Source organism: Schistocerca americana, chromosome X (assembly GCF_021461395.2).
Source record: "Schistocerca americana isolate TAMUIC-IGC-003095 chromosome X, iqSchAmer2.1, whole genome shotgun sequence".
Lineage (NCBI taxonomy): Eukaryota > Metazoa > Arthropoda > Insecta > Orthoptera > Acrididae > Schistocerca > Schistocerca americana.
In genome coordinates this window covers 933691733-933715821 of record NC_060130.1, presented here as the reverse complement: position 1 = coordinate 933715821, position 24089 = coordinate 933691733, and the positions used below count along the sequence as shown (strand labels likewise).

At 48.0% G+C, this 24089-nt stretch overlaps 1 protein-coding gene across 3 annotated transcripts in view; it reads right to left on the bottom strand.

The window, feature by feature from the left end:
* LOC124555766 (dual serine/threonine and tyrosine protein kinase-like) overlaps nt 1-24089 on the bottom strand; it is a 335619-nt gene that overhangs the window by 253732 nt on the left and 57798 nt on the right. For 2 of the 3 annotated variants that reach the window (XM_047129810.1, XM_047129811.1), the window contains 2 exons: nt 7459-7769; nt 1912-2100 (listed from right to left, as the gene is read on the bottom strand). In XM_047129810.1, coding sequence (XP_046985766.1) covers nt 1912-2100; nt 7459-7769 — 500 coding nt within the window. Of the gene's footprint in view, nt 1-1911; nt 2101-7458; nt 7770-23717; nt 23858-24089 lie in introns of all 3 variants that reach the window. The other variant, XM_047129812.1, reaches the window with a different exon arrangement.

Sequence of the window (24089 nt, the reverse complement as noted above, 5' to 3'; positions counted from 1 at the left end):
AATCTAGCCGGCGTCACAAATGATGACGATGCTGCTGCTGCTGCTGCTGCTGATGATGATGATGATGATATGAAGAGGACAACACAAACACCCAGTCCCCTGACAAAGAAAATCCCCAACCTGGCTGGGAATCAAACCCGGGACCCCGTGATCCAGAGGCCACTAGACCTGGCACTTCCAGTGCAAGCTCAGTAAGTCAGGCTAGAGACTGAACCAGTCAATTCAAAACAAGCTGCCAAAAAGATATATGATATGGCACAGGCCGCTAACCTGTGATCTTGTTCAGAGCGCGCACTGTAATCGATTATAGTTTGCTGTCCTGGTGCGGGTGGTGCTCCGGTGGCGATTTGCTATGACGTTGCTGGCGTGTGTGTGTGTGTGTGTGTGTGTGTGTGTGTGTGTGTGTGTGTGTGTGTGTGTGTGTGTGTGGGGTGGCCGGCGGAAAGTATGATGGTAGTTGGTTTTCTGGGGATTGCACGGAACATGAAGTTCCCTCTGCCTGACCGGCTAGTGACTAGCGCTAAGGTGGTTGTGCCTCGCAATATGAACAGAGTTGTCTGGGGCGGAGGTGACTTGCCACTGTGCTTGCTGTGCTGGCCATGCGGTGGTGATTAATTGGAGTTGGCGTACTTGTTCTTCCTGCCTGTCTGATGTGGAGGTCCGGTGGGGTCCTGTGATACTCTGGCCTGGAGACAACTAGCTGCGTTCATGTATGGTACATTTGGCAGTCAATGTGTTAGGTAAAGTCTGCCTAAGAAGGCCGGTTTTGTACAGTATATACATAGTGAATTACTGATGCTTGGTATATGTGATATGTTCCGTATTTTTTTTTACTGTGTTATTATTAACTTGGTGGAATAGTTGCGTTTGGTGTTGTTAAGGCACTTCTAAGACTGTGGTTTGGCTATTCATGTGCGCTTGGCTTTTACTGTTTTGTTTTAGGAAGCGAGAATTGTTTGAGATTTGTGTGTGTTGGCTTCCGGCACTTATTAATAGCGCCCGAGTTAACGGCGCTGTGGTTATCATGTGCTGTCGGGATGTTATACTGTATTTTTGAATTTTATCTTGTGTTGATATTATCTGTCGTGTGTTACAGAACATAACCAAGGTGCGTAAGTGATGGGCAGTTGTGGGAGGCATGTCGGGGAGCTCTCAGTGGTTTATTTAGGGGACCGTTTCTAGAGGGAAGGCTCAGAAGTGTTGAGAGCTCGCCGGTCTGTGATTGCTTTGGGAGTTGCCCTCGCCCTTTGGTTGTATCAAATTATTATTTGTTATTATATTTATTGATTGTGTGTTGCGTTTCTTTCATTTTATGGTGCCAAGCACCATTATCTTTCTCAAAGTTTTTTTATATAAATCATTTTAAATTGTAATGACAAGTTAACTTATTATTGGATTTTGTCTTTTGGATAAACTCTAAAAGCACTATTGTAAAAGTGTTCTTGATTTTATGGTGGCAAGCCGCCGATATTGTTTTTAAAGATCACTCTTTAACATTTGTTAAGTTTTGTAAGTTATATGACTTTGTTGTTATTTAAAAGTGTTTAGTATTGACAATTTAATAAATTGTGTACAGAGTCTGCTGTTTGGATATTATTGGGTGGAACGCATTGGACAGTCATCCTATAGGAATACACATTTCAATAAACTCTTCATGGAGTAACATATCCCTCCAAGCTTCCCCTTAAGGCGAATTGATATTTCCAAACATTGACATTAGGTTAACAGTTTTTACTGCTACTGAAAAAACTTACATCCGAGACACATACTACACTATAAAGATTTTTCTTCTTTTTCAAAACTGAGTTAAATTGTCCTTTTTTATGCAAAGTTAACAAAACACAACCAAATATATGTAAGAAAACCAAGTATTAGAAATATATATGCAGAACAAAAGATAGCAGTGCACACCTTCTCATTTAGATGCTCATCACCGATGCAGTAGAAAAATATCTGAAGCCTCTGTGGTAAACATTCATCCAACATTGAGAAAACATTCACTGGAGCAGTTTCACAATCTGGTACCACAATTACCTGGATATTTTCATGAAGTAGTGGGTGACATATTTCAATAACCATCATTGTTTTAAGGCCGTCCACCTAAATAAATAAATAAAAGGCATCAGAAACAAAGCCACTATAAAACTTAATATGTAAATGACGAAAGTCCATCTCCTTCACCGAATAGGCAAGTCAACTAACGTGGTTCAGGAAAGGAAAACATATTGAAACCTAAATGAATTTTTCACACTGTAGCAAAGTGTGCATTTGTATGATACTTCGAGGCCGGGGGGAGGGGAGGGGAGGCGAGGCCGGGGGGAGGGGAGGGGAGGCGAGGCCGGGGGGAGGGGAGGGGAGGCGAGGCCGGGGGGAGGGGAGGGGAGGCGAGGCCGGGGGGAGGGGAGGGGAGGCGAGGCCGGGGGGAGGGGAGGGGAGGCGAGGCCGGGGGGAGGGGAGGGGAGGCGAGGCCGGGGGGAGGGGAGGGGAGGCGAGGCCGGGGGGAGGGGAGGGGAGGCGAGGCCGGGGGGAGGGGAGGGGAGGCGAGGCCGGGGGGAGGGGAGGGGAGGCGAGGCCGGGGGGAGGGGAGGGGAGGCGAGGCCGGGGGGAGGGGAGGGGAGGGGAGGCGAGGCCGGGGGGAGGGGAGGGGAGGGGAGGCGAGGCCGGGGGGAGGGGAGGCGAGGCCGGGGGGAGGGGAGGCGAGGCCGGGGGGAGGGGAGGCGAGGCCGGGGGGAGGGGAGGCGAGGCCGGGGGGAGGGGAGGCGAGGCCGGGGGGAGGGGAGGCGAGGCCGGGGGGAGGGGAGGCGAGGCCGGGGGGAGGGGAGGCGAGGCCGGGGGGAGGGGAGGGGAGGGGACGCGAGGCCGGGGGGAGGGGAGGGGAGGGGAGGCGAGGCCGGGGGGAGGGGAGGGGAGGGGAGGCGAGGCCGGGGGGAGGGGAGGGGAGGGGAGGCGAGGCCGGGGGGAGGGGAGGGGAGGGGAGGCGAGGCCGGGGGGAGGGGAGGGGAGGGGAGGCGAGGCCGGGGGGAGGGGAGGGGAGGGGAGGCGAGGCCGGGGGGGGAGGGGAGGGGAGGCGAGGCCGGGGGGAGGGGAGGGGAGGGGAGGGGAGGCGAGGCCGGGGGGAGGGGAGGGGAGGGGAGGGGAGGCGAGGCCGGGGGGAGGGGAGGGGAGGGGAGGGGAGGCGAGGCCGGGGGGAGGGGAGGGGAGGGGAGGGGAGGCGAGGCCGGGGGGAGGGGAGGGGAGGGGAGGGGAGGCGAGGCCGGGGGGAGGGGAGGCGAGGCCGGGGGGAGGGGAGGGGAGGGGAGGGGAGGCGAGGCCGGGGGGAGGGGAGGGGAGGGGAGGGGAGGGGAGGCGAGGCCGGGGGGAGGGGAGGGGAGGGGAGGCGAGGCCGGGGGGAGGGGAGGGGAGGGGAGGCGAGGCCGGGGGGAGGGGAGGGGAGGCGAGACCGGGGGGAGGGAGGGGAGGGGAGGGGAGACCGGGGGGAAGGGAGGGGAGGGGAGGGGAGACCGTGCGGAGGGGAGGGGAGGGTAGGGGAGACCGGGGGGAGGGGAGGGGAGACCGGGGGAGGGGAGGGGAGGGGAGGGGAGACCGGGGGAGGGGAGACCGGGGGAGGGGAGGGGAGGGGAGACCGGGGGGAGGGGAGACCGGGGGAGGGGAGGGGAGACCGGGGGGGAGGGGAGGGGAGGGGAGACCGGGGGAGGGGAGGGGAGGGGAGGGGAGACCGGGGGGAAGACCGGGGGGAGACCGGGGGGAGGGGAGGGGAGGGGAGGGGAGACCGTGGGGAGGGGAGGGGAGGGGAGGGGAGACCGGGGGGGAGACCGGGGGGGAGACCGGGGGGGAGACCGGGGGGAGACCGGGGGGGAGACCGGGGGGGAGACCGGGGGGAGACCGGGGGGGAGACCGGGGGGGAGACCGGGGGGAGACCGGGGGGGAGACCGGGACAAAGAAGGAAGCTGAAAATCATGGCGAACAGATGCAAGGCGGAGTCGAATCAGTAAACCTGGCCGAGGGTGGGAATCAGGTGGGCGACTTCTATGGTCTCGGAACAGGATACAATAGGAAGGACGAGTGGGAGAATAACGAACAGCGATTGCTTGAGAAACCAGAAGCTGGGACCGCCGAACAGAAAGGGGGGAGGGGGGTAATCCCAGCTTCAACCAGGTGACTATCAACAGGGCTAGTAGAGAAGGCACCAGTGGGCAAACGGATACCATGATGGTGGACCAGATGCAGGAGGTGCAGTGTGGAAGGAGCAGCTGAACCACGAACTTGACAACCGCACTGAAGCCTGATAAAGGTGGAGAAGAGTGGAACCTTCCGCACCCCAAGAGGTGTGGGCAAGGAAGCGAAGGACCTTGAGTTTACGGAACCCTCCTATCTGCAGAAGTCTGATATCAGGCAGCCAAGTGAGCTTGTTGCCAATAAGGAGACTTAGGAAACAAAACTGTGGGACCACAGGTAACCATTGTGCATCGAGGTAGAGCTCCAGATTGGGGTGGACCGTAGTACGGTGACAGAAGTGCACCGCCCGCGATTTTGAAGGAGAGAATTGAAACCCGTGTGAGAGGATCCATGCAGAGACACGCCATATAGCATCCTGGAGCTGCAGCTCTGCAGAGGCCATCGAAGAGGAACTAACCCAAATGCAGAAATCATCCACATACAGAGCAGGTGTGACCAAAGAACCAACGGAGGCCAGAAGTCCATCTATAGCAATGAGGATAGTAAGTACAATCAATACGTAACCCTGTGGGATGTCATTCTCCTGAGTATGCGGAGAACAAAAAACAGTAAGATTTTGACTGACAAGGGGTAAACAATAAGACGGAAGCTTCGGCCCGCTATTTCTAGTGAAGGAAAGCAGCCGGATAGGAGGTTGATGCTGCTTCCGTTGCAAAATGGGACACAAGATGTTCTGTGAGAATCAACGGGTCCGTGCAAAGGCCATCCGGGAGGGTAGACTGCCGATGGCGGGGAGAGGGCGGGGAGAGGGCGGGGAGAGGGCGGGGAGGGGGCGGGGAGAGGGCGGGGAGAGGGCGGGGAGAGGGCGGGGAGAGGGCGGGGAGAGGGCGGGGAGAGGGCGGGGAGAGGGCGGGGAGAGGGCGGGGAGAGGGCGGGGAGAGGGCGGGGAGAAGGGGTGAGAGGGCGGGGAGAGGGCGGGGAGAAGGGGGGAGAGGGCGGGGAGAAGGGGGGAGAGGGCGGGGAGAAGGGGGGAGAGGGCGGGGAGAAGGGGGGAGAGGGCGGGGAGAAGGGGGGAGAGGGCGGGGAGAAGGGGGGAGAGGGCGGGGAGAAGGGGGGAGAGGGCGGGGAGAAGGGGGGAGAGGGCGGGGAGAAGGGGGGAGATGGCGGGGAGAAGGGGGGAGATGGCGGGGAGAAGGGGGGAGATGGCGGGGAGAAGGGGGGAGATGGCGGGGAGAAGGGGGGAGATGGCGGGGAGAAGGGGGGAGATGGCGGGGAGAAGGGGGGAGATGGCGGGGAGAAGGGGGGAGATGGCGGGGAGAAGGGGGGAGATGGCGGGGAGAAGGGGGGAGATGGCGGGGAGAAGGGGGGAGATGGCGGGGAGAAGGGGGGAGATGGCGGGGAGAAGGGGGGAGATGGCGGGGAGAAGGGGGGAGATGGGGGGGAGAAGGGGGGAGAAGGGGGGAGATGGGGGGGAGAAGGGGGGAGATGGGGGGGAGAAGGGGGGAGATGGCGGGGAGAAGGGGGGAGATGGCGGGGAGAAGGGGGGAGATGGCGGGGAGAAGGGGGGAGAGGGCGGGGAGAGGGCAGCAATTCCCTAAGATAAATGACACTGTCACTAAAAAACTCTCATTTATTTTAAATTATTTAACCCTGGTCCATTCATTAGTAACAATATGTGACAACATACATTATCTTATCGTAAGTATCCAGCACCCATTAGTGGAAATTAATATGGGGAGTGTCTACCCTTCACCTTAGTGATGGCCTAAACTCTGGTAGACACACTTTATTGAGGTGTGTGTGTGTGTGTGTGTGTGTGTGTGTGTGTGTGTGTGTGGAGGAATAGCATCCTTACTGAAGAGGGGGAGGAAGGAAAGAAAATTTGCGTTTAATATCCCATTGACATGAGGACATTAGAGACAAGCACAGCTCAGATTGTTTGAAGACTGGGGAAGGAAACTGGCCACAACCTTTCAAAGATACTATCTGTATTTGCATGGAGCAATTTAGGAAAATCACAAAAATCTGAATCAGTATGGGTGGATGCTAAATTGAATTTTCATCCTCCCAAATGCAAGTTGAGTGTGGTAACCATTGAGCCACCCCACTCCACCTGAAGAACCAAAACCAGAGAAGTCAAGGTTCCAAGTAATCCCAAAGATGTTCTACTGGGTTTGGGTCATGGCTCTGGGCAGGCCAGTCCATTTCAGGAATGTTACTGTCCCCAAATCATTGGCTCACAAATGCCACTTTATACCAGGGAGCACTGTCATGCTGGTAATATCATCATCTCTGAACTGTTCCTGTACTGAACACAGTACACAATGCAGTACAAGGTATTCATATCTTTCGGGATTTACCATTTTCACCAGTGCAACACGAGGACCACATCCTAACCATGAAAAGTAGCCCCGTATTGCTACATTACACCCCCACCTTCTACACTTGATGGCAGGTAACATTCTCCAGGCATTTGCCAAACCCACACCCTCCCATGTGATTGCCACAGAGTATGGCATGATTCATCACTCCAAAGCACTAATTTTCAGTCGTTCAATGTCCAGTAGTACTGTTCTTTACACTACCTCAAGCATCGCTTAAGCACTGACTACAGAAATGTGTGGCTTATGAGGAGCTTCTTGACCATGGTGCTTCATTCTTTTTAACTACTTATAATGAGTCATTGTGTTAACTGGACTGCAGGTAGCACTTAGGAACTCTTAAGTGATTCGGTACACTGTTTTCATATGATTTCCTACAACCACCCTCCGTAATGCTCAACGGACCCTGTGTGTCAGTAGATGAGGTCTGTCTGGTCTTGGTTTAGCTGTGGTTGTTCATGTTTTCGCTTCACTGTCACATCACCAATAGTTGACTTAGGCAGTTTTAGAAAGGTTTAAATGTCCCTGATGGACCAGTTACTCAGGTGACATCCAATGATTAGTCCATGTTTAAAGTCACCAAGGTCTCCTGATTGACTCATTATGCTGTTACTGCTTTTCTACTGACAATACAATACTCCCCCAGCCTCCTTTTATACTGGCAGGTCTGCATCCTATGAGATCTAGTGGTCAATTCTTCATTACATTAGGGTATCTAGATACTCTTGATTAGATAATGTATTAACACCACATCTCACATGTCAATATTTTTTCTCTATTGGATGGATTTAAGTTGTACAGTGCTGGATGTTTCAAAGGGTGATCAAACAGCAGGAAAGCAATAAGGTGACAAGGAAACAATTATGTATGTACACAAAGTCCCCAGATATGGGATGCTTACCTTTTCATTTTCTGGTTTTTTAAAATAGTTTTCAGGTACAGATAACCATCCACTTCTGAGCTCTTGCCTTTCTGCATTATTTGATTCTGGCAATGAAGTTGTGTATGCTCGTTTGCTATGACCATACCGTACCAAAATCCACCTCCATAAGTTGCTGCAGAAAGGCAGGAGAGGTTCACCCAAAAGAGCATTAACAAGCTGCACTTTTGCTTTACAGGTTTGTCCAGTCACAATCAATGCCGGTAGACTTGTCAAGACATGGTCAAGTTCCTTGAGAACAGATGCTGAAAGCATCTGTTTTTTAATATCCTCTGTGACAAAAACAAGTATTATGAAATTAATTTTGATTAAGAAATAAATCACAATATACAGCAGCTTCTTAAGATTTAAAAGCAATCCTAGTACTTTAAACAGAATGTCCCAAATATCTGAAAAACTATAAACCTTTAAAATATAAACACATATTTAATTACTGCAATATTTTCAAGAATAAAGGAAGAATTCATGTATATTTTATTGTTTCTTTTTAATTATTAACAACAGCGCCTAGCGTAAAATGTAAGGTTGTATGATTCTAGTTTTACAGAAATAAAATTACGGACCAACACTGATATGAACAACACTAATTTACATACTAAACCAACACTCACTATTTTTTATTAAAGTATGATACACATTACAGCTTGACTGTTTTTATTTCAAAAAGGTTTCTTCTGTGGGAAAGAAAAAGAACTGTGTCTGAAGAATGAGGTGTGGTAGCAATGACCAGTAATAAAAACGAGCTAAAGTGGGTTCTAGATGGCACAATCATCTTTATTAACAATCTAATATGTGCACAGTTTATTATTTAAACTAATTTACATAATACTACAGTCCATTCATTCATATGCAAACTCAAATATGCCCAACATAAATGATTCAAGGTGATTACGATAAAGAGGTACAAAAAAACCATGCTAGAAATAAATAAACAAACAGCAGTATGGAGCAGAGTCCTAGTGTCAAGTAAGATGACTATCTTTCCAGTCGAGTTAAATAATGTTTCGTTAACACCACATGTATCCCCAATCATAGTAATAGGCAATCCATAAATTATCTTTATAGGTCAGGAGTATCCTTTAAATTAATGAGTGCCTTTTTCATATGTATTACTATTCATGGGCCAGGCAAAGTTATAAGATTGCAGCCTGCATTCAGTTCTGAAGTTTAGCATTAAATACACGAATCTGTTTGAGAGAATTCCCATGTAGGGAATGGAAATAAAATCATCCCTTTCTTAAAGTAGTATGACAGAACTACAGGTAACAGCACTTATTTTAGATGACATGTCACCAAAATGCTGTACGCCATGGTCGGGCGGTTCTAGGCGTTTCAGTCCAGAAACGCACGGCTGCTACGGTCGCAGGTTCCAATCCTGCCTCAGGCACGAATGTATGTGATGTCCTTAGGTTGGTTAGGTTTAAGTCGTTCTAAGTCTAGGGGACTGATGACCTCAGAATTTAAGTCCCATAGTGCTTAGAGTCATTTTGAAGCATATTCTCACCAGAATGAGTTTTTCACTCTATAGGTAAGATTAAAACTGTGTGTCAGACAAGGATTCAAACACAGAATTTTGCCTTTTGTGATAAACGCTCTCACCAACTGAGCTACACAGGGACATAATGGTGCCCATAGATAGCTGTCAGTGACAGTATTGCCTGTGAAAGGCAGTGTTTTGGATTTGAGTCCCAGTGTGGTGGACAATTTTACGTGTGAAGATGCTTAATAACACATTATGTCATTTAAAAACACAAACGGAGCTAATCTCCAAATTTACATACATAATCCTCTTAAAAAGTAGTGTAGATGTTTACTTCAAAACTGCTACACCTTTATTCATGATATTGTCCTTATCAGTTAGACCACAAATGCCTTTATTTCTGTTACAAGTTACAGGAAAAATGCAATCTATACATATCACATATCACACAAATCATCATCTTTTCTAGCAGTGGGATGTACACCGCCCACACTGAAACATTAGAATAAAAGTGTACATAATGTCCAATAAAAGAGAAAAGAACCAAACTGTTATAGTGGGTATATGTAACTGTGTGACGGATGGGTGTCAAGAGGTGCCATATTAAAACTCGGCGAGAACTTTCCAAACAATTTATTTGTTTCCACTACAGTGCTCCGTTCATCTCTGTCTGTGTCACAGGGCCCCGCAACGCTGAGGAAGCACCCCAGCGGCCTGTGCAATGCAATGCAATGCAATGCAGTGTCGTGCCGGCCTTGGCCGGCCCGCTGAGTTCCAATGATGTCAGGATGGCTGTGCCAGCAGCCGACTCAGCAACCACTGTCCACGTTGACTCCGCACTGCTCTACCGGGAGCTGTATGGACCCTGCACCAACCTCAGAGGGTTGAACCAACAACCCACCGTGGACTGGGACGCTGGCGCCCCATCTGTTGCTGCGTGTAGCCCGGCGGTGTGACATGCCCCACCGTCCAGGAGAGCTGCCACACTTAAATGAATCTCGTTAGAAAACAGCACCTATTTGTACTCGGCTGTGCGCCTTTGTTTTGCCAAGTGCATGGCTTCACGTCACGTATGCTTAACACTTAGGTTGGCCAGTGGCCCTCTTCTGCCTGCGACTTGCGCCATGGAAACTGCTGTGTACGCCCTCTCTGGCAGTTCTACACCCCTGTGGCCTCTATTTGCCTTCCCAACTGTTGGTATGTGTAACTTACTGCAATCCGACCTGCACCTGACTGTAACTCGTGCCCCGAGTATCGCACAAAACTGACTTTCCCTATCCTAAATGGTGGTGCCACTACAACTGGTGGTTGACAGAGGTTGGGTATGAGTTAAGAGTGAACAGTTTTAAAAAGCATCACATAATGATAAAATTTTAATCTAAAATATAGGTGAGGTTCCCACTTAACAAATGTCTCTCACTGGACTATAATGTACACCCTGTTAAAATATGGTGTACAGTAATAGTACAATGAGAGCATCACTTTCCAGGAGGATCCTCTCATTCCCATATGAAGCTACACATAAGTGGACAACAGCCAATTTGGGCACAGGTCACAATGACTTCAACCCATCAGACAGCTCCAGCTCTCACCTGATATACATCTAGAGAGCTGCAAGTTAAGTTTTTTTTGTTTTCTTCATAATCTATTTATTAAATTTTGCGTGCGTTTTTCTATTTAAGAGGTTTAATCTCTCATTTTTGTAGGTGAAAATTCATTCATTCTGTATGGCAGTAGCTGCTCGCTCAACAGCCAGCTAGATAGCTCATTAACGCACCAGCATGGTAGTAAGTTGCATATCTAGGATTCTGTCTGCTTTTGTAGTTTACTTCTTCAGTTAGTCTCGCTACGACAGTTAGGATATGTGCAGGAGGAGATGGCTGCAGTTCACGAACAGCTGAATGAGCTTTTGGCTACAGTCAGTCATCTTCACGCTGCTGCGTCGAGGTGTAGTAGTGGCGGAGAATCTGGCACATCACATGGGACACCTCAAGCATTGCTTATTCAGCCCACAGACCCTATTTCCGAGGCACCTCCTAGTGCACCAGATGCGGTGGATCCGTCCTCACAGCATGGCGAATGGCGGGTGGTAACACATTCACATCGCTGAAGGCAGAGGTCTAATGTGGAATCTGGTTGCCTGGCCTCACCCTTTCACACTCTAAAGTAAGCATGGGGCCGTTCCCTCAGTAGGGTCTCACCAGGCACACGGGGGGGGGGGGGGTCATGTTTACTAGTTACCGGTAACTCCAGCATTAGGTAGGCACGTTATGGAGCCCCGTAGGCGCACAGCATTCACAGCTGGAAAGAAGCCAACATTCACTTGGTATATCTGCCAGGAGGCCTCATCGGAGATGAGGAAGCAGCTTTGTCTGTGGTTACTGAGCGTGCAGGGTGCAATCATTTGTAAGCTGTGGCTCACATTGGTATCCCTGATGTCTGTCGCATAGGTTCCGATACCATCCTCAGTTTATACAGACAGCTGGCAGACGTGGTGAAGACTGCTGCCCTAACGCATGGCATGCAAGCAGAGCTCGCAATTTGCAGTATTGTTCTGAGAGCTGATCGGGGTCCTCTCGTTTGGAGCCGAGTGGAGTGTCTCAACCAAATGCTTCGTCAGCTCTGTGACTGACTTGGATGCAGATTTCTAGACCTGCGTTATTGTTCGGAGATTTATAGGACTCCCCTTGATAGGTTACAGGCACGCTACACATAGGAAGGAGCTACTGGAGTAGCAGAGTACTTGTGGAGCTCACATGAGGGTTTTTTAGGCTAGACGATAGTTGAAGTGCTCTAATGAACACTCGCCAGTCTATACACAGTGAGGAAAGACAGGTGGCATTCAGAATATAGACACTTTGTAAAATTTTAAAATTTTATCAGTAAGCCGTCAAAGTATTCATAATAAAGTTCCCAAATTTACTACCCTCCAGGGAAGTTCTCTCTCAAATTATTCTTGGGACTAAAGGCTGGCTGACACCTGAGATGGAAAAGTCTTAGATATTTAGCGAGTAATGGAACATATATCAGAAAGACAGATTATATGCCATAGGAGAGGATGTGCTCATTGCAAATGACAGAAATATTGTCTCTACTGAGGTAGAAGTTGAATGTGACAGTGAAGTTATCTGGTAACGTAACAGGTGTAGGTGAATCCAAGTTAATTGCTGCATGTTTTTACTAGACAACCCACTCCACTGTGACAGTTCTAAAGTAATTCAAGGTAAGTCTATGGTCAGTAGCGCATAAATACCCAGATCACGCAATATTGGTCAGAGGCAACTTTAACCTACAGAGTACAGACTAGGACGACTATGGATTCATACAGGGGGGAGGGGAGAGGGGGAGGGTGGGGCGGAGAGGAGAGGGGAGAGGGGGAGGGTGGGGCGGAGAGGAGAGGGGAGAGGGGGTGGGGAGGGGAGAGAGGGAGGTGAAGGGCTTCCATATGAACAATCATGTGTAATACTTTTGAACCTGTTTTCTGAAAATGTGTCTTGAGCAGCTAGCTTGATAGCCCACAGGCAATGGGAATTTCTCAGACCTCGTAGCTACAAATAGCTCATAAATCAGTCAATAAGGTCAGGAGAGTGTTTCTGCTTGAAAGAGCAGAAAGGCAGTTGTTAGCACCTCACTTTAGACAGTGAACTGACATCACATAGTTCCAGTAAGACGGATGTAGAGGAATTATGGGCAAAGTTTAAGCAGACTGTAAATCATGGTCTGGAGAGTTATGAGCCTTATAATTGGATAACAGATAGAAATATCCACCGACGTTTAGCAACAAAATTCAGAAGATACTGAGGAAGCAGAGACTGCTGCACTCTCAGTTCACAAGAGAACGCCCAAATGGTGGCATGCATCTGTCAAAAGATCTATGTGCAAAGCATACAAAGACAGAACCATCACATCTTAGCAAAGAATCTGGCACAGAAGCCAAAAACATTTTGGTTCTATGTAAAATTGCTTAGCATATCTAAGGCTTCTTTCTATTTAGTCCCTTACTGAACCAGTGTGGTGTGGTAGTTGAAGATAGCAAAATGAAAGCCAAACTGTTAAATTTCAAGCTCAAGAAATCGTTCACACAGAGTTGTGGAAATATACCAGCATTTGACCATCGGACAGACTCCTGTATGGACAGCATAGTAATAAGCACCCTGGCATAGAGGAACATCAAAGATCTGGAAACAAATAAGCCACCAGGTCTGGATGGAATCCCAATTTGGTTTCACAAAGAGTACAATAATGAATTGGCCCCTTACCCAGCTGCATTTATTGTGAATCTCTTGCCCAGGACAAAGTCCCAAGTGACAAACAAGCACAGGTGACTTCAGTATATAGCAAGGGTAAAATAACGGACCTATAAACCCCTAACTTCAGTTTGCTTCAGAATCCTTGAACACATTCTCAGTTCAAACATAATAAACTTTCTTCAGACTGGGAAGCTTATGTCCACGAATACGCATGGTTTTAGAATCCATCGCTTGTGTGAAACTCAGCATACCCTTTTCTCACATGATGTACTGAGAACTATGGATGAAGGGCAACAGGCAGATCCCATATTCCTAGATTTCTGGAAAGCATTTGACACGGTGCACTATTGCAGGCTGTTAACGAAGATCCAAGCATATGGAATAAGTTCACAGATAGGTAAGTGGCTTGAAGAATTCTTAAGTAATTGAACCCAATGTGTTGTCCTCAATGGCGAGTATTCATCAGAAACAAGGTATCGCCAGGAGTGACCCAGGGATATGTCATAGGACTGCTGCTGCTCTCTATGTACATAAATGATTTGGTAGACAGGGTGGGCAACAATCTGTTTGTTTGCTGATGATGCCTTGGTGTACAGTAAAGTGTTGAAATTTAGTGACTTTAGGAAGATACAAGACGACTTTGATAAAATTTCCAGTTGGCGTGATGAATGGCAGCTAGCTCTAAATGTGGAAAAATTTAAGTTAATGCCGATGAGTAGGAAGACCAAACCTGTAATGGTCGGATACAGTATTACCGATGTTCTGTTTGACACAATCAAGCCATTTAAATATCTGCACAGAACACTGCAAAGTGATACAAAATGGAAAGATCACTTGAGAACTGTGGTAGGGAAGGTGAATGGTCGACTTCAGTTTACTGGGAGAATTTTAGGAAATAGTGGCTCACCTGTACAGGAGACCACATATAAGATGCTGGTGCGACCTATTCTCAAGTACTGATCGAGTGTTTGGGATCTATACCAGGTCGAATTGAAGAAAGTCATCAAAGCAATTCAGAGGCAGGCTGTTATATTTGTTATTGGTAGGTTTGAACAACACAGAAGTATTAGAGAGATGCTTTGGGAACTCAAATGGGAATCCCTGGATGGAAGGCAACATTCTTTCAAGAAACACTACTGAGAAAATTTAGAGAACCAGCATTTGAAGCTGACTGCCAAACGATTCTACTGCTACCAACATACATTGCACATAAAGACCATGAAGATAAGATATGAGAAATTAGGGCTCATATAGAGACATTTTTCCCTCGCTCTATTTGTGAGTGGAACAGGAAAGGAAATGACTAATAGTGGTACAGGATACCACCAAAACACACCGTATGGTGGCTTGCAGAGTATGTATGTATGATGTATGTACGTATGTAGATGTAGATGACGCTGCAGTCATAAAGCTGGTTTTAACAAATGCAGCTTCTTGTCTTCACTACTATCCACTCCTCTTATCTGAATTATTCTTCAACTTGGCAAAACAATGCTGTTTTGTGGTGAGGGGAAGGGGATTAGCTGTGTAATGGCAGATTGTGTCTCACTACATTCCCCATCGACCTCATCGACTCCAAAATGTGCTTTCTTGTTTCTCTGGATCACAATGTGCCCTAGTGCCAAGTGGAATGATACAAACTTCCATTGGTGAGGTAGCACATTTTTAAATTTTTTTAAGGATACTGAGGGAAGCTGATCAGGCAAGCAATTTCTTTCCCTTATGTCTCAAGGACTCCAGAGCCTTGAGAGTCACATGAAACTCACCAGTAAACACAACAAACTTATTCTTAACACGAACATAAGAGGAATATTTGAAGAAATCAAATGGATAACTCTAATATCTCACCTGAAACTTAGGAACACTACTTGTTTTGAAAAATCAGTGTACAGTGTGTTGATGATTGATTGATTAATTGAGAGAGTATGGGACCAAACGGCAAGGTCATCAGTCCCGCGATTCCAAAGGGGGTTACATAAGAAACAGTCTGCTAAAAGTGAGCGGATTCAGTCAGAGGAGTCAAATTATAAAAGAATGAACATTAACCCCTTAGGTTACAATGTCATGCGAGAGACGTAGCGTGCCGACCTGGCCAAACATCAGCTAGACGTATCAGAGTCGTGGTACGTTTACCGCGCCGAACAAGCGCATATCGTGAGAGAGATGTCGTCGGTCAGCCGCACCAAATGTAAACAAAACGTCTCTGACACGTAGCGGAGCTGATCGAGTACAGGCAGCACACACGAAGTGTTCTTCGCAGCATTTGGACCTGCCAACATTACAAAAATACTTTCACAATGTTTCCGTCGTGTAGCAAATGTGTTCACGAGGAAAGGGAGACATGTGGTGGCATAGCCAACAATGATTTTGCAGGATATTTTGACAGCGGCAGTGACAGTGGTAGCGACGCTTTACCTCCTGTACGAAAACGGTGTAAGCGGCTGGTGACTGAAGATGATACTGACGAAGAAGAGCAAACCTACCAGCCACAATCAGTAGTGGATGTGGCAAAAGGAAGACAATCAACCAACAATCTGGACGTATACGGAAATTCCCGGAATAAAGGAAGCAGCTTTACAGCACGTGAGTACAAGCACAAGAGAATTAGACATTTTCTATGTAATATTTAATAGTACACTTTGGGAAAACACCGTAACTGAGACGAATAGATACGCACGATACACACTGAACAATGAACAAAAGAGATGAAAAGTAGACCAAAAGTGGTCTCCTATCAGCTGTAATGAAATAAAAATATACATTGCGCTATGCATAATCATTGCTGAAGTAAGGAAACCATTGATTCAGACGAATTGGTCTAGGAGGGCCATTACAGAAATGCCAATATTTAGAAAGACAATGCCATTCAGGAGATTTCTGCACATAAGTAGATTTCTGCACATAAGTAGATTTCTGCACATAAGTAGATTTCTGCATCTAGCGAATAACAGTTTAGCCAACAACACAGATAAGCTGTGCAAACTAAGGCCAGTCATAGATATGTTCAACCAAAAATTTAAGTAAGTGTACACAATGCAAGAGAATATTGCCATTGCTGAATCATCAATGAAATTTAAGGGGTGCTTAGCCTACAAACAATTTAACCCATCAAAATGAGTGATGCTTGATATTAAAATTTATAAATTGTGAGAGTCAAGTTCAGGATACTGCTATGATTTTAAGATATACACGGGTAGTGACAAATGTGATGCTAGTGGTAGTGCCTCTGAAAGTGTAGTTCTAGAACTATAACAGTCAGTATAACACACAGGGCATAGTCTATATTTAGATAACTGATTTTCATCATCGAAACTTTTCAAAACTCTCCTCACCAATAAAACTAATGTGATTGGAACAGTGCGCTCAAACAGAAAAAATATGCCCACAGACTTCCTGAAGGCAAAGTTAAAGAAGGGAGAATATACAGTGTGGAGTTGTAATGGAATATTGGCACTAAAATGGAAAGATAAACGAGACGTTTACATGCTTTCCACAAAACATTCAGCAGCAGAAATCATTGCCACAGACACACCTCTCCGCATTGCGTCGGGGAAACCGAAATGTGTCGTCGAATGCAATAGAGGCATGATTGGAATTGATCGCCAAGATCAGACGCTCGCATGCTTCCCTGTGACGAGAAAATGTATGAAAGGATACCGCAAGATATTCTTTTACCTATTTGATTTTGCTTTATTTAACACGTACATTTTGTTTTACAAAATACATTGCGGCAAACACCAGAGCTACGCAGAATATAGGATTCACATTGCAGAATCATTGTTGAAAACTACACCTTTACCGGATTATAATCGAAGGGACGATTAGCATCCGGCGACATACCACAAAGACTGTATGCGCTACATTGGGCACATTTTCCCAAACATATTGATCCAACACCATCAAAAGTAAATCCTGCGAGAGCTTGTGTAGTGTGTAGAAAGCGTAAACGATGCACCGAAACAATGTAGGAATGCAAAAAGTGCAGGGTTGCATTACATTTGCCAGATCGTATTGAATGATATCATACAATCGAAGACTATTAAATTCGTGTACATGTCATTGTAAAGATGTTGCATTTGAAAATATGTTTGCCAACATACTAACGTAACGGGTCCCAGAATGTTTTGAACAAAATATTGTACAGTCTTAGATCATTGCACTGTTGTGAATATTATTATTAAGATGTATTTCATCAATGTGTGTTTGCTTATAAAGGGAAATAAAACGTCTGTGAATATATCATTGTGTTTGAGACAATGAATGTTTCGTTTCCAATGGGCAACTAATCGTCATTATTTATGATACCTCTAGAAATGTCACGTTACTGGTATCTCATACACATACTTACAGATCCCGAGGGCGTCTGCATGACTTCGGATGCCACCAGGCATAGTGCACCGCAGCCTTAGCACGTGTAAGCACCGGGAATCGTAAGGCGCATCCGTACCTCACAGCCACTTACGGCTCATGCTAACGGAACTTAAATTGTAAGGCAAAAGGTTAAACACACACAGTATAAGCATAAAAGGTGAGACCAAATCTAAAAACTAGAAAAGAGGGGGGGGGGGGTGGAAGGGGGGAGGAGGCAGTCATGGGGTCACAGACTGTCAAGACTGCAAAAGGAGTCCCAATCACAACCAACCTGCCTCTGCTCCAAGACGAAAGGAAACTGAGGACCAGGTCTACTATCTGTTAATTGTCCGGTAATATTAAATTTAAGGAAGCAGGAACACTACACTTAGTACAAAGGGTCGAAAGAAGGGGACATGCCACCAATATGTGAGATATCCTCACCGCATTGTAGGGGTGGGTCGCTATGGAGGAGGAAACAATGGGTGAGCTGGGTATGGCCAGTGCGTAAACAACCTGAAACAGTGGACTCCTTCCGAGAGTGGTGGTAAGAAGTGCCCCAAACTGCAGCAGACTCCTTGATTGTGTGGAGTTTATTACTATGAGCAGTAGTGCTCCATAAGGGATTCCACTGTTAAGCAAAGAGAGATTTGACATAGATCTGCATATCCGCAGCTGGAATCGTGAAAGGAAAAGGGGGATGAGTATCCGCTTCTCTAGCCAAATGGTCAGCCAATTCATTCCCTGGGATTCCCACATGACTCGGGACCCAGAGCAAGACGACTGAATAGGTGGCATGCTCAAGGGCAGAGAGAAGGTCATGGATGCAGATACCAAGGGGTGAAGAGAGTAGCATCGATCAATAGCCTGAAGGCTGCTCATGGAGTCGCAATAAATTAAAACACAATGGAGAGAGGCCTGAGAAACAAAGGGGAGGGCCCTGTAAATGGCTAGAAGCTCTGCTGTAAATACAATAAAAGATCCTGGCAACAAATGGTGCTCAAAGCTGGTAGGAGATGTGAAAGCATATCCCACATTATCAGTAGTCTTAGAACCATCAGTGTAAAGGATCGTGGCACCATGGAACTCTGCAAGGATGGAACATACAAGACGCTGGTAAAGCATAGGAGCAACGGAGACCTTGGGACCCTGGAAGAGAGCAGTCCTAATCTGTGGTCTAAGCACCATCCAAGGGAGGGTACGGGAGGAAAGACACAGGACGCAGTCCAGTGACTGCAGATGGAGATCCCAGCAGAGTTTAGTGAGATGCATGCCAACCGGCAATCCCACCCATGGGCAGGTGTTAGGAGGGAGACATCCCTCATTGGCAAAGAGCACAGGGTACACAGGTTGGTCAGAGAATTGGCGAATGATGACTACGTAAGAAACAAGGAGTTGGCTCCGTCGGATGTGTAGAGGGGAAATACCTGCTTCTGTGAGGAGACTATCAACAGGACTAGTGTGAAAGGCACCAACAGCCAGACACACCCCACAATGATGAACAGGGTCAAGGAGTTTCAAAATGGAAGGAGCTACTGAGCCATACCCCTGCCTACCATAATCGAGTCTGGACAATACCAGAGCATGATAACGATTGAGAAGAGTGGAACGGTCTGCACCCCAAGATGTGTGGGCCAGGAGGCGGAGAGCATTAAGCTTCCGCATGCACGTAGTCTTTAGGTGACGAATGTGGGGCAGCCATGTCAGCTTGTTACCAAAAATAAGGCCCAAGAAACTGGACTGTGTTCCAACATCAAGGAGCTGGTTGCCTAAATAAAGTTCTGGATCAGGGTGTACTGTGGGTCGACGACAAAAATGCATAACCCGTGTTTTGGAGGAGGAAAACTGGAAGCTATGGGTGGTGGCGCACGTAAAGGCCTGTTGGATGGGTCTTGGAGCTGGCACTCAGCAGACGCCATCGTGTGGGAGCTGCACCAGATGCAAAAATCTTCAACATTGGGGTAACCAGGAGCCCAACAGAGGTCACAAGCCCATTTATGGCAATGAGGAAGAGCATGACACTTAGCACAGAACACTGTGGGATACTGTTCTCTTGAATCTGAGGGGTGCTCAGTGAAGTGGCAACTCGAACCCGGAAGAGCCAGTAAGATAAAAACTCGTGGCTAAAAATTGGAAAGGGACCACGGAAGCTCGAAATATGGAGAGTAACTAAAATGCGATGGCACCAAGCCGTGTCATACGCCTTATGTAAGTCAAAAGGTCACTGTGACAAGGTGCCGGCAGTGAGTAAAAGCCTGTCGGATGGCTGATTCCAATCTGAGTAAATGGCCAGTTGGAGATCGCCCTGCCCAGAAGCCACACTGATATGGTGACAAGGCCCCAAGATTTGAGTACCCAACATAATCTGGAGTTGACCATCCTTTCAAGAAGTTTACAAAGCACATTTGTAAGGCTAATGGGGTGGTATCTGTCGAGAGACGTTGGGATTTTCCCGGTCTTAAGGATGGGGATAACGATACTGCCTCACCATTGTGAATGAAAAGTGCCTGTGAGCCAGATGTGATTGAAGACCCTGAGGAGCTGTTGCCTCTGGGGAACGTCCAAGTGTTAATCATCTGATTGTGAATGGAGTCTGGCCCTGTGGCTGTGTCTCGTGAAGAGCTAAGAGCCTGCACCAATTCCCATTCCAGTGAAAGGTGCATTGTAGGGCTCAACATGTGCTGGATGAAATGGAGGGGGGTCTGTTCAACTCTATGTTTATGCTGCAGAAAGGCTGGAGGATAGGAAACGGACAACGATGCCATCACAAAGTGTGTCGCAAGGTGTTTTGCAAGGACCAATGGATCAATGCACAGAGCTCTTTGGATGTTCAGACCCTGGACAGTTGACTATTGCTGGCGGCCCAGAGCACTACGGACCTTCAACCAAACCTGCGATAAAGAGGCACATGTCCCCAGGGAGGAAACACAGCGCTCCCAGCATTCCTTTTTATTCCACTTAATAATGTAACGAGCCTTAGCACAAAGGCGCTTAAAATTGAGGAGGTTTGTCTGGGAGGGGTGTCGCTTAAATCGCTGCAGTGCCCGTCGTCTTTCCTGGACAGCAGCTGCGACGTGCTTGGTCCACCACGATACCGGCCGATGACCAGGAGGCCCTGTGGATAGGGGGACGATAGTGTCAATAGCATGAAGAAGAGCAGCAGAGATGCCTTGCATGACTACATCAATGGAATTCGAGAGGGAGGTGCCAAAGTGGACTGCAGACATATATAAAGGCCAATTGGCCCTGCGGGGGGCCTGTCTGCCTGGCAGCAGCAAGGGATCACTGGGAAATAGTCACTGTCACAAAGGTCATCATGGGATGACCAATGTAGGGAAGCCACAAGGGCAGGGAGTAGAGAAGGTGCCATGAGCGGCACTGAAGTGGGTAGGGGAACCGTCGCCGAGGAGAGACAAATCGAAGTCCGTGATAAGTTGGTCGATTAGGATACCCCGAGCCATTGATGTAACAGTCCCCCACAGTGGATGGTGGCCATTGAAATCCCCGAGGAGGAGAAGCAGGGGCGGGAGTTGCTGAAGTAAGGTAGATAATGCAACATAAGCATGTGACCTAACTGGACGGAGGTGGAATTTGCAAATGGTGATTGCCGGAGTCGTTTGCACTCTAACCACTATACTTCCAAGGTGGTACATAGGGGGATCCAATCACTAAGGACATTGGAGCAAGCCAAAGTGCAGACCTCACCAAATGCTATCCCAGGGACAGAACTCCTGATGACCACGTAAAGTGGGAGAGTGATCGTCACGGAAATGCGTTTCTTGGAGAACAAGACAGAACGCAGAAAAAGAGGAGACAAGATGTTGCATTTCCAGTAGGTGATGATAGTAGCCATTGCAGTTCCACTGGATGATCTTGTGGCGCGAGTCCAAGGTAGGCATGAAGGAGGTCAGGTCACTTGGTCAGTAGTTGTCAAGTTGTCACCGACAAGGATAGGGTGACTTCCACAAATAAGATGTCAGACTCAGGTTGCGAGAGGGGAGTTGGCACCTCCAGGGGCACCGGAGACGCCTTCTCTTGGGATTTACGTTTCTTTTTCCTCTCTTTCTGAGGGGGAGGAGGAAAGGACACAGGGGGAGTACAAGCATCTGCAATATCGGGAACTAAAAGAGAGCGGGCAACCTTGGGGCCAACAGATGGTGTGCCTTGTGGCTGAGTGGTGGTAACAGTCATCTGGCCTGAGAGACGCCGTGGAGAGGGAGCCCGATCACCGGCAGATGCCAAAGAAAGGGGGCACTTCTTCGGACAGAGTGGAGGGGGGGGGGGGGGGGGGGGGCGCGACTGCCTAATGGGAGGTGGTGGGAACAGCAGGGGAGGTGGAGGGGAGAGTGAAGTGGGGCTGGGGTGAGGAGGAGGAGGAGAAAGTAACAGAGGCAAAAGTTGAAGATAGTGACCTCAGGTGGAGTGTCTCATACTTGTTGTGAGCCTCAGTGTAAGACAGGCGATCCAGGGACTTATATTCTTGTATCTTCTTTTTCTCTCTTGCAAGCTGGGCAATCCGGTGAGACAAGGGAATGGAGGTCAGCACAATTAACACACACAGGCGGAGGAACACAAGGGGTTCCCTCATGGACGTGGTGACCACAGTCACCACACAAAGGGTCCGCCGTACAACAGGAAGATATATGCCCAAAATGCAAGCACCGAAAGCACGGCATCAGTGGAGGGATGTACGGCTTACATCTGTAGCACATAACCTTGATGTTCTCTGGGAGTGTATCCCCCTCGAAACCCAGGATGAAGGCGCCAGTATCAGCGCACTTGTCTTTGCGACCCTTCTGCACACTTCGAACAAAATTATTGCCATGACACTCTAGATTACCCCAGAGTTCCTCATTAGTTTGCAGGGTGAGGTCCCTATGAAAAATGACTCCCTGGACCATATGCAGAGATTGGTGAGGAGTGATACACACTGGGACATTGCCATGACGATCACAGGCATGAAGAGCTGCAGATTGGACAGCAGAAGAAGCTCTGATCAACAGGGAGCCCGAACACATCTTACTAATAGACTCCACTTCACCAAACTTGTCCTCGATATTTTCCATGAAAAACAATGGCTTTGTGGTGGTGAATGTGTCTCCATCCGTCCTAGTGCAGACAAGGTAACGGGGAAAAGGTTTCAGCCCAAGGCGGTGAGCCTTGCCCTCCTCCCATGGGGTAGCCAGGGAAGGGAAGGCTGCCGGGTCATACGAGACAGCATTTAAGGATCCTTCACAATTCGAGGAGACAGCCATGTGAGAATGGCCAGATTTTTGCAGCTTGATACGCTTCATGCATGAAGCATCCGCCCTGGTACCACCCACTCCGACCAGGGGCTCTCTCCATGAGTGCCACCCAGCCACATCATGGGCCGTCTGGCACAGCAGCCATTGCTGAGAGTTCCGATGCTCCAAGAAGACAAGCAACCACTTCTTGGCATACATGGGGAGGGAACAGCTTAGGTATCAGTAGTGCGATCCCTGTGTTGTCAGGGGGCTCAGCGATTTGGGTACATAACAGCCCCACCACACGGACTGGTTACACGTGCTGGTGACCTAGCAGGGTGGAAGGGGGGCTACAGTGGGTAAGGGAGAGGGGAGAGAAATCCACACTGTAGATGCTACGGAGGGAGTTCTTCTCCATATGGCTCACACTAAAAACAAGAAATTTTGAAGTGGAGGTCAAACCTCAAGTGGGGACCAAAATGCCAAAAGGGTTAAAGAACCGGCAAAAGGAACAAAATTGCAACCAATACAGGAAACCAGGGGAATAGCCAGGTCGACATAACGTAGAACACCAAGAGAGGGGAAGGAGGTGGCAACGAGAAAGGAGCGGGGATATGGAGGGAGGGGGCAGGGAAAAGGAGAAGCTGCTAGGGAGTGAAGAACGAGCTGCAATAGCTCGGGGCACCATGTGCACCATGCATGAACTCGTGAAAGAACCAACCGTGAGTCCCTGGGGGGAGTGTACAGTGTGTTAATGTAACGTGAGGATTGTTCCATCAACAAGGCCAACCACCTGTATTAAGTTACCAAATTTTACATCATTATCACAATTCTCTCTGAACAAAGAAATTACTCTACTATACTAACAATATTACAGGCTGGGGACAGTGTATCTCACTTGAGCCTTGTACAAACCTGATCTGAAAAGACTATGAATTCCTTTGATAATAATCTGCTTCCATGCATCTGATCAGCTCACATGATGGCTTTATAATAAATTGAATAGCATTTCACTTCATGTTTGTCTTGACAAGGAATTATTGAACCTGCTGCACCTTAAATATTAAACAAACGGCAAATGGAAAGTATGTAAATCAGTGGTAACAAAAAAGTAAGCATGCACCCTCCACCATGTTAGCACTGATGTTATCCTTCCTGTAAAACAGTAGCCACTTAAGATAACCCAAAACATTTCAACAGTAAACTGTGAGCTTCAATATCCCACAATCTCTGTTCCACTCTATTCTGTGGGCCATTCAGTTGTTACATTTTTCCTTATTTTTATCA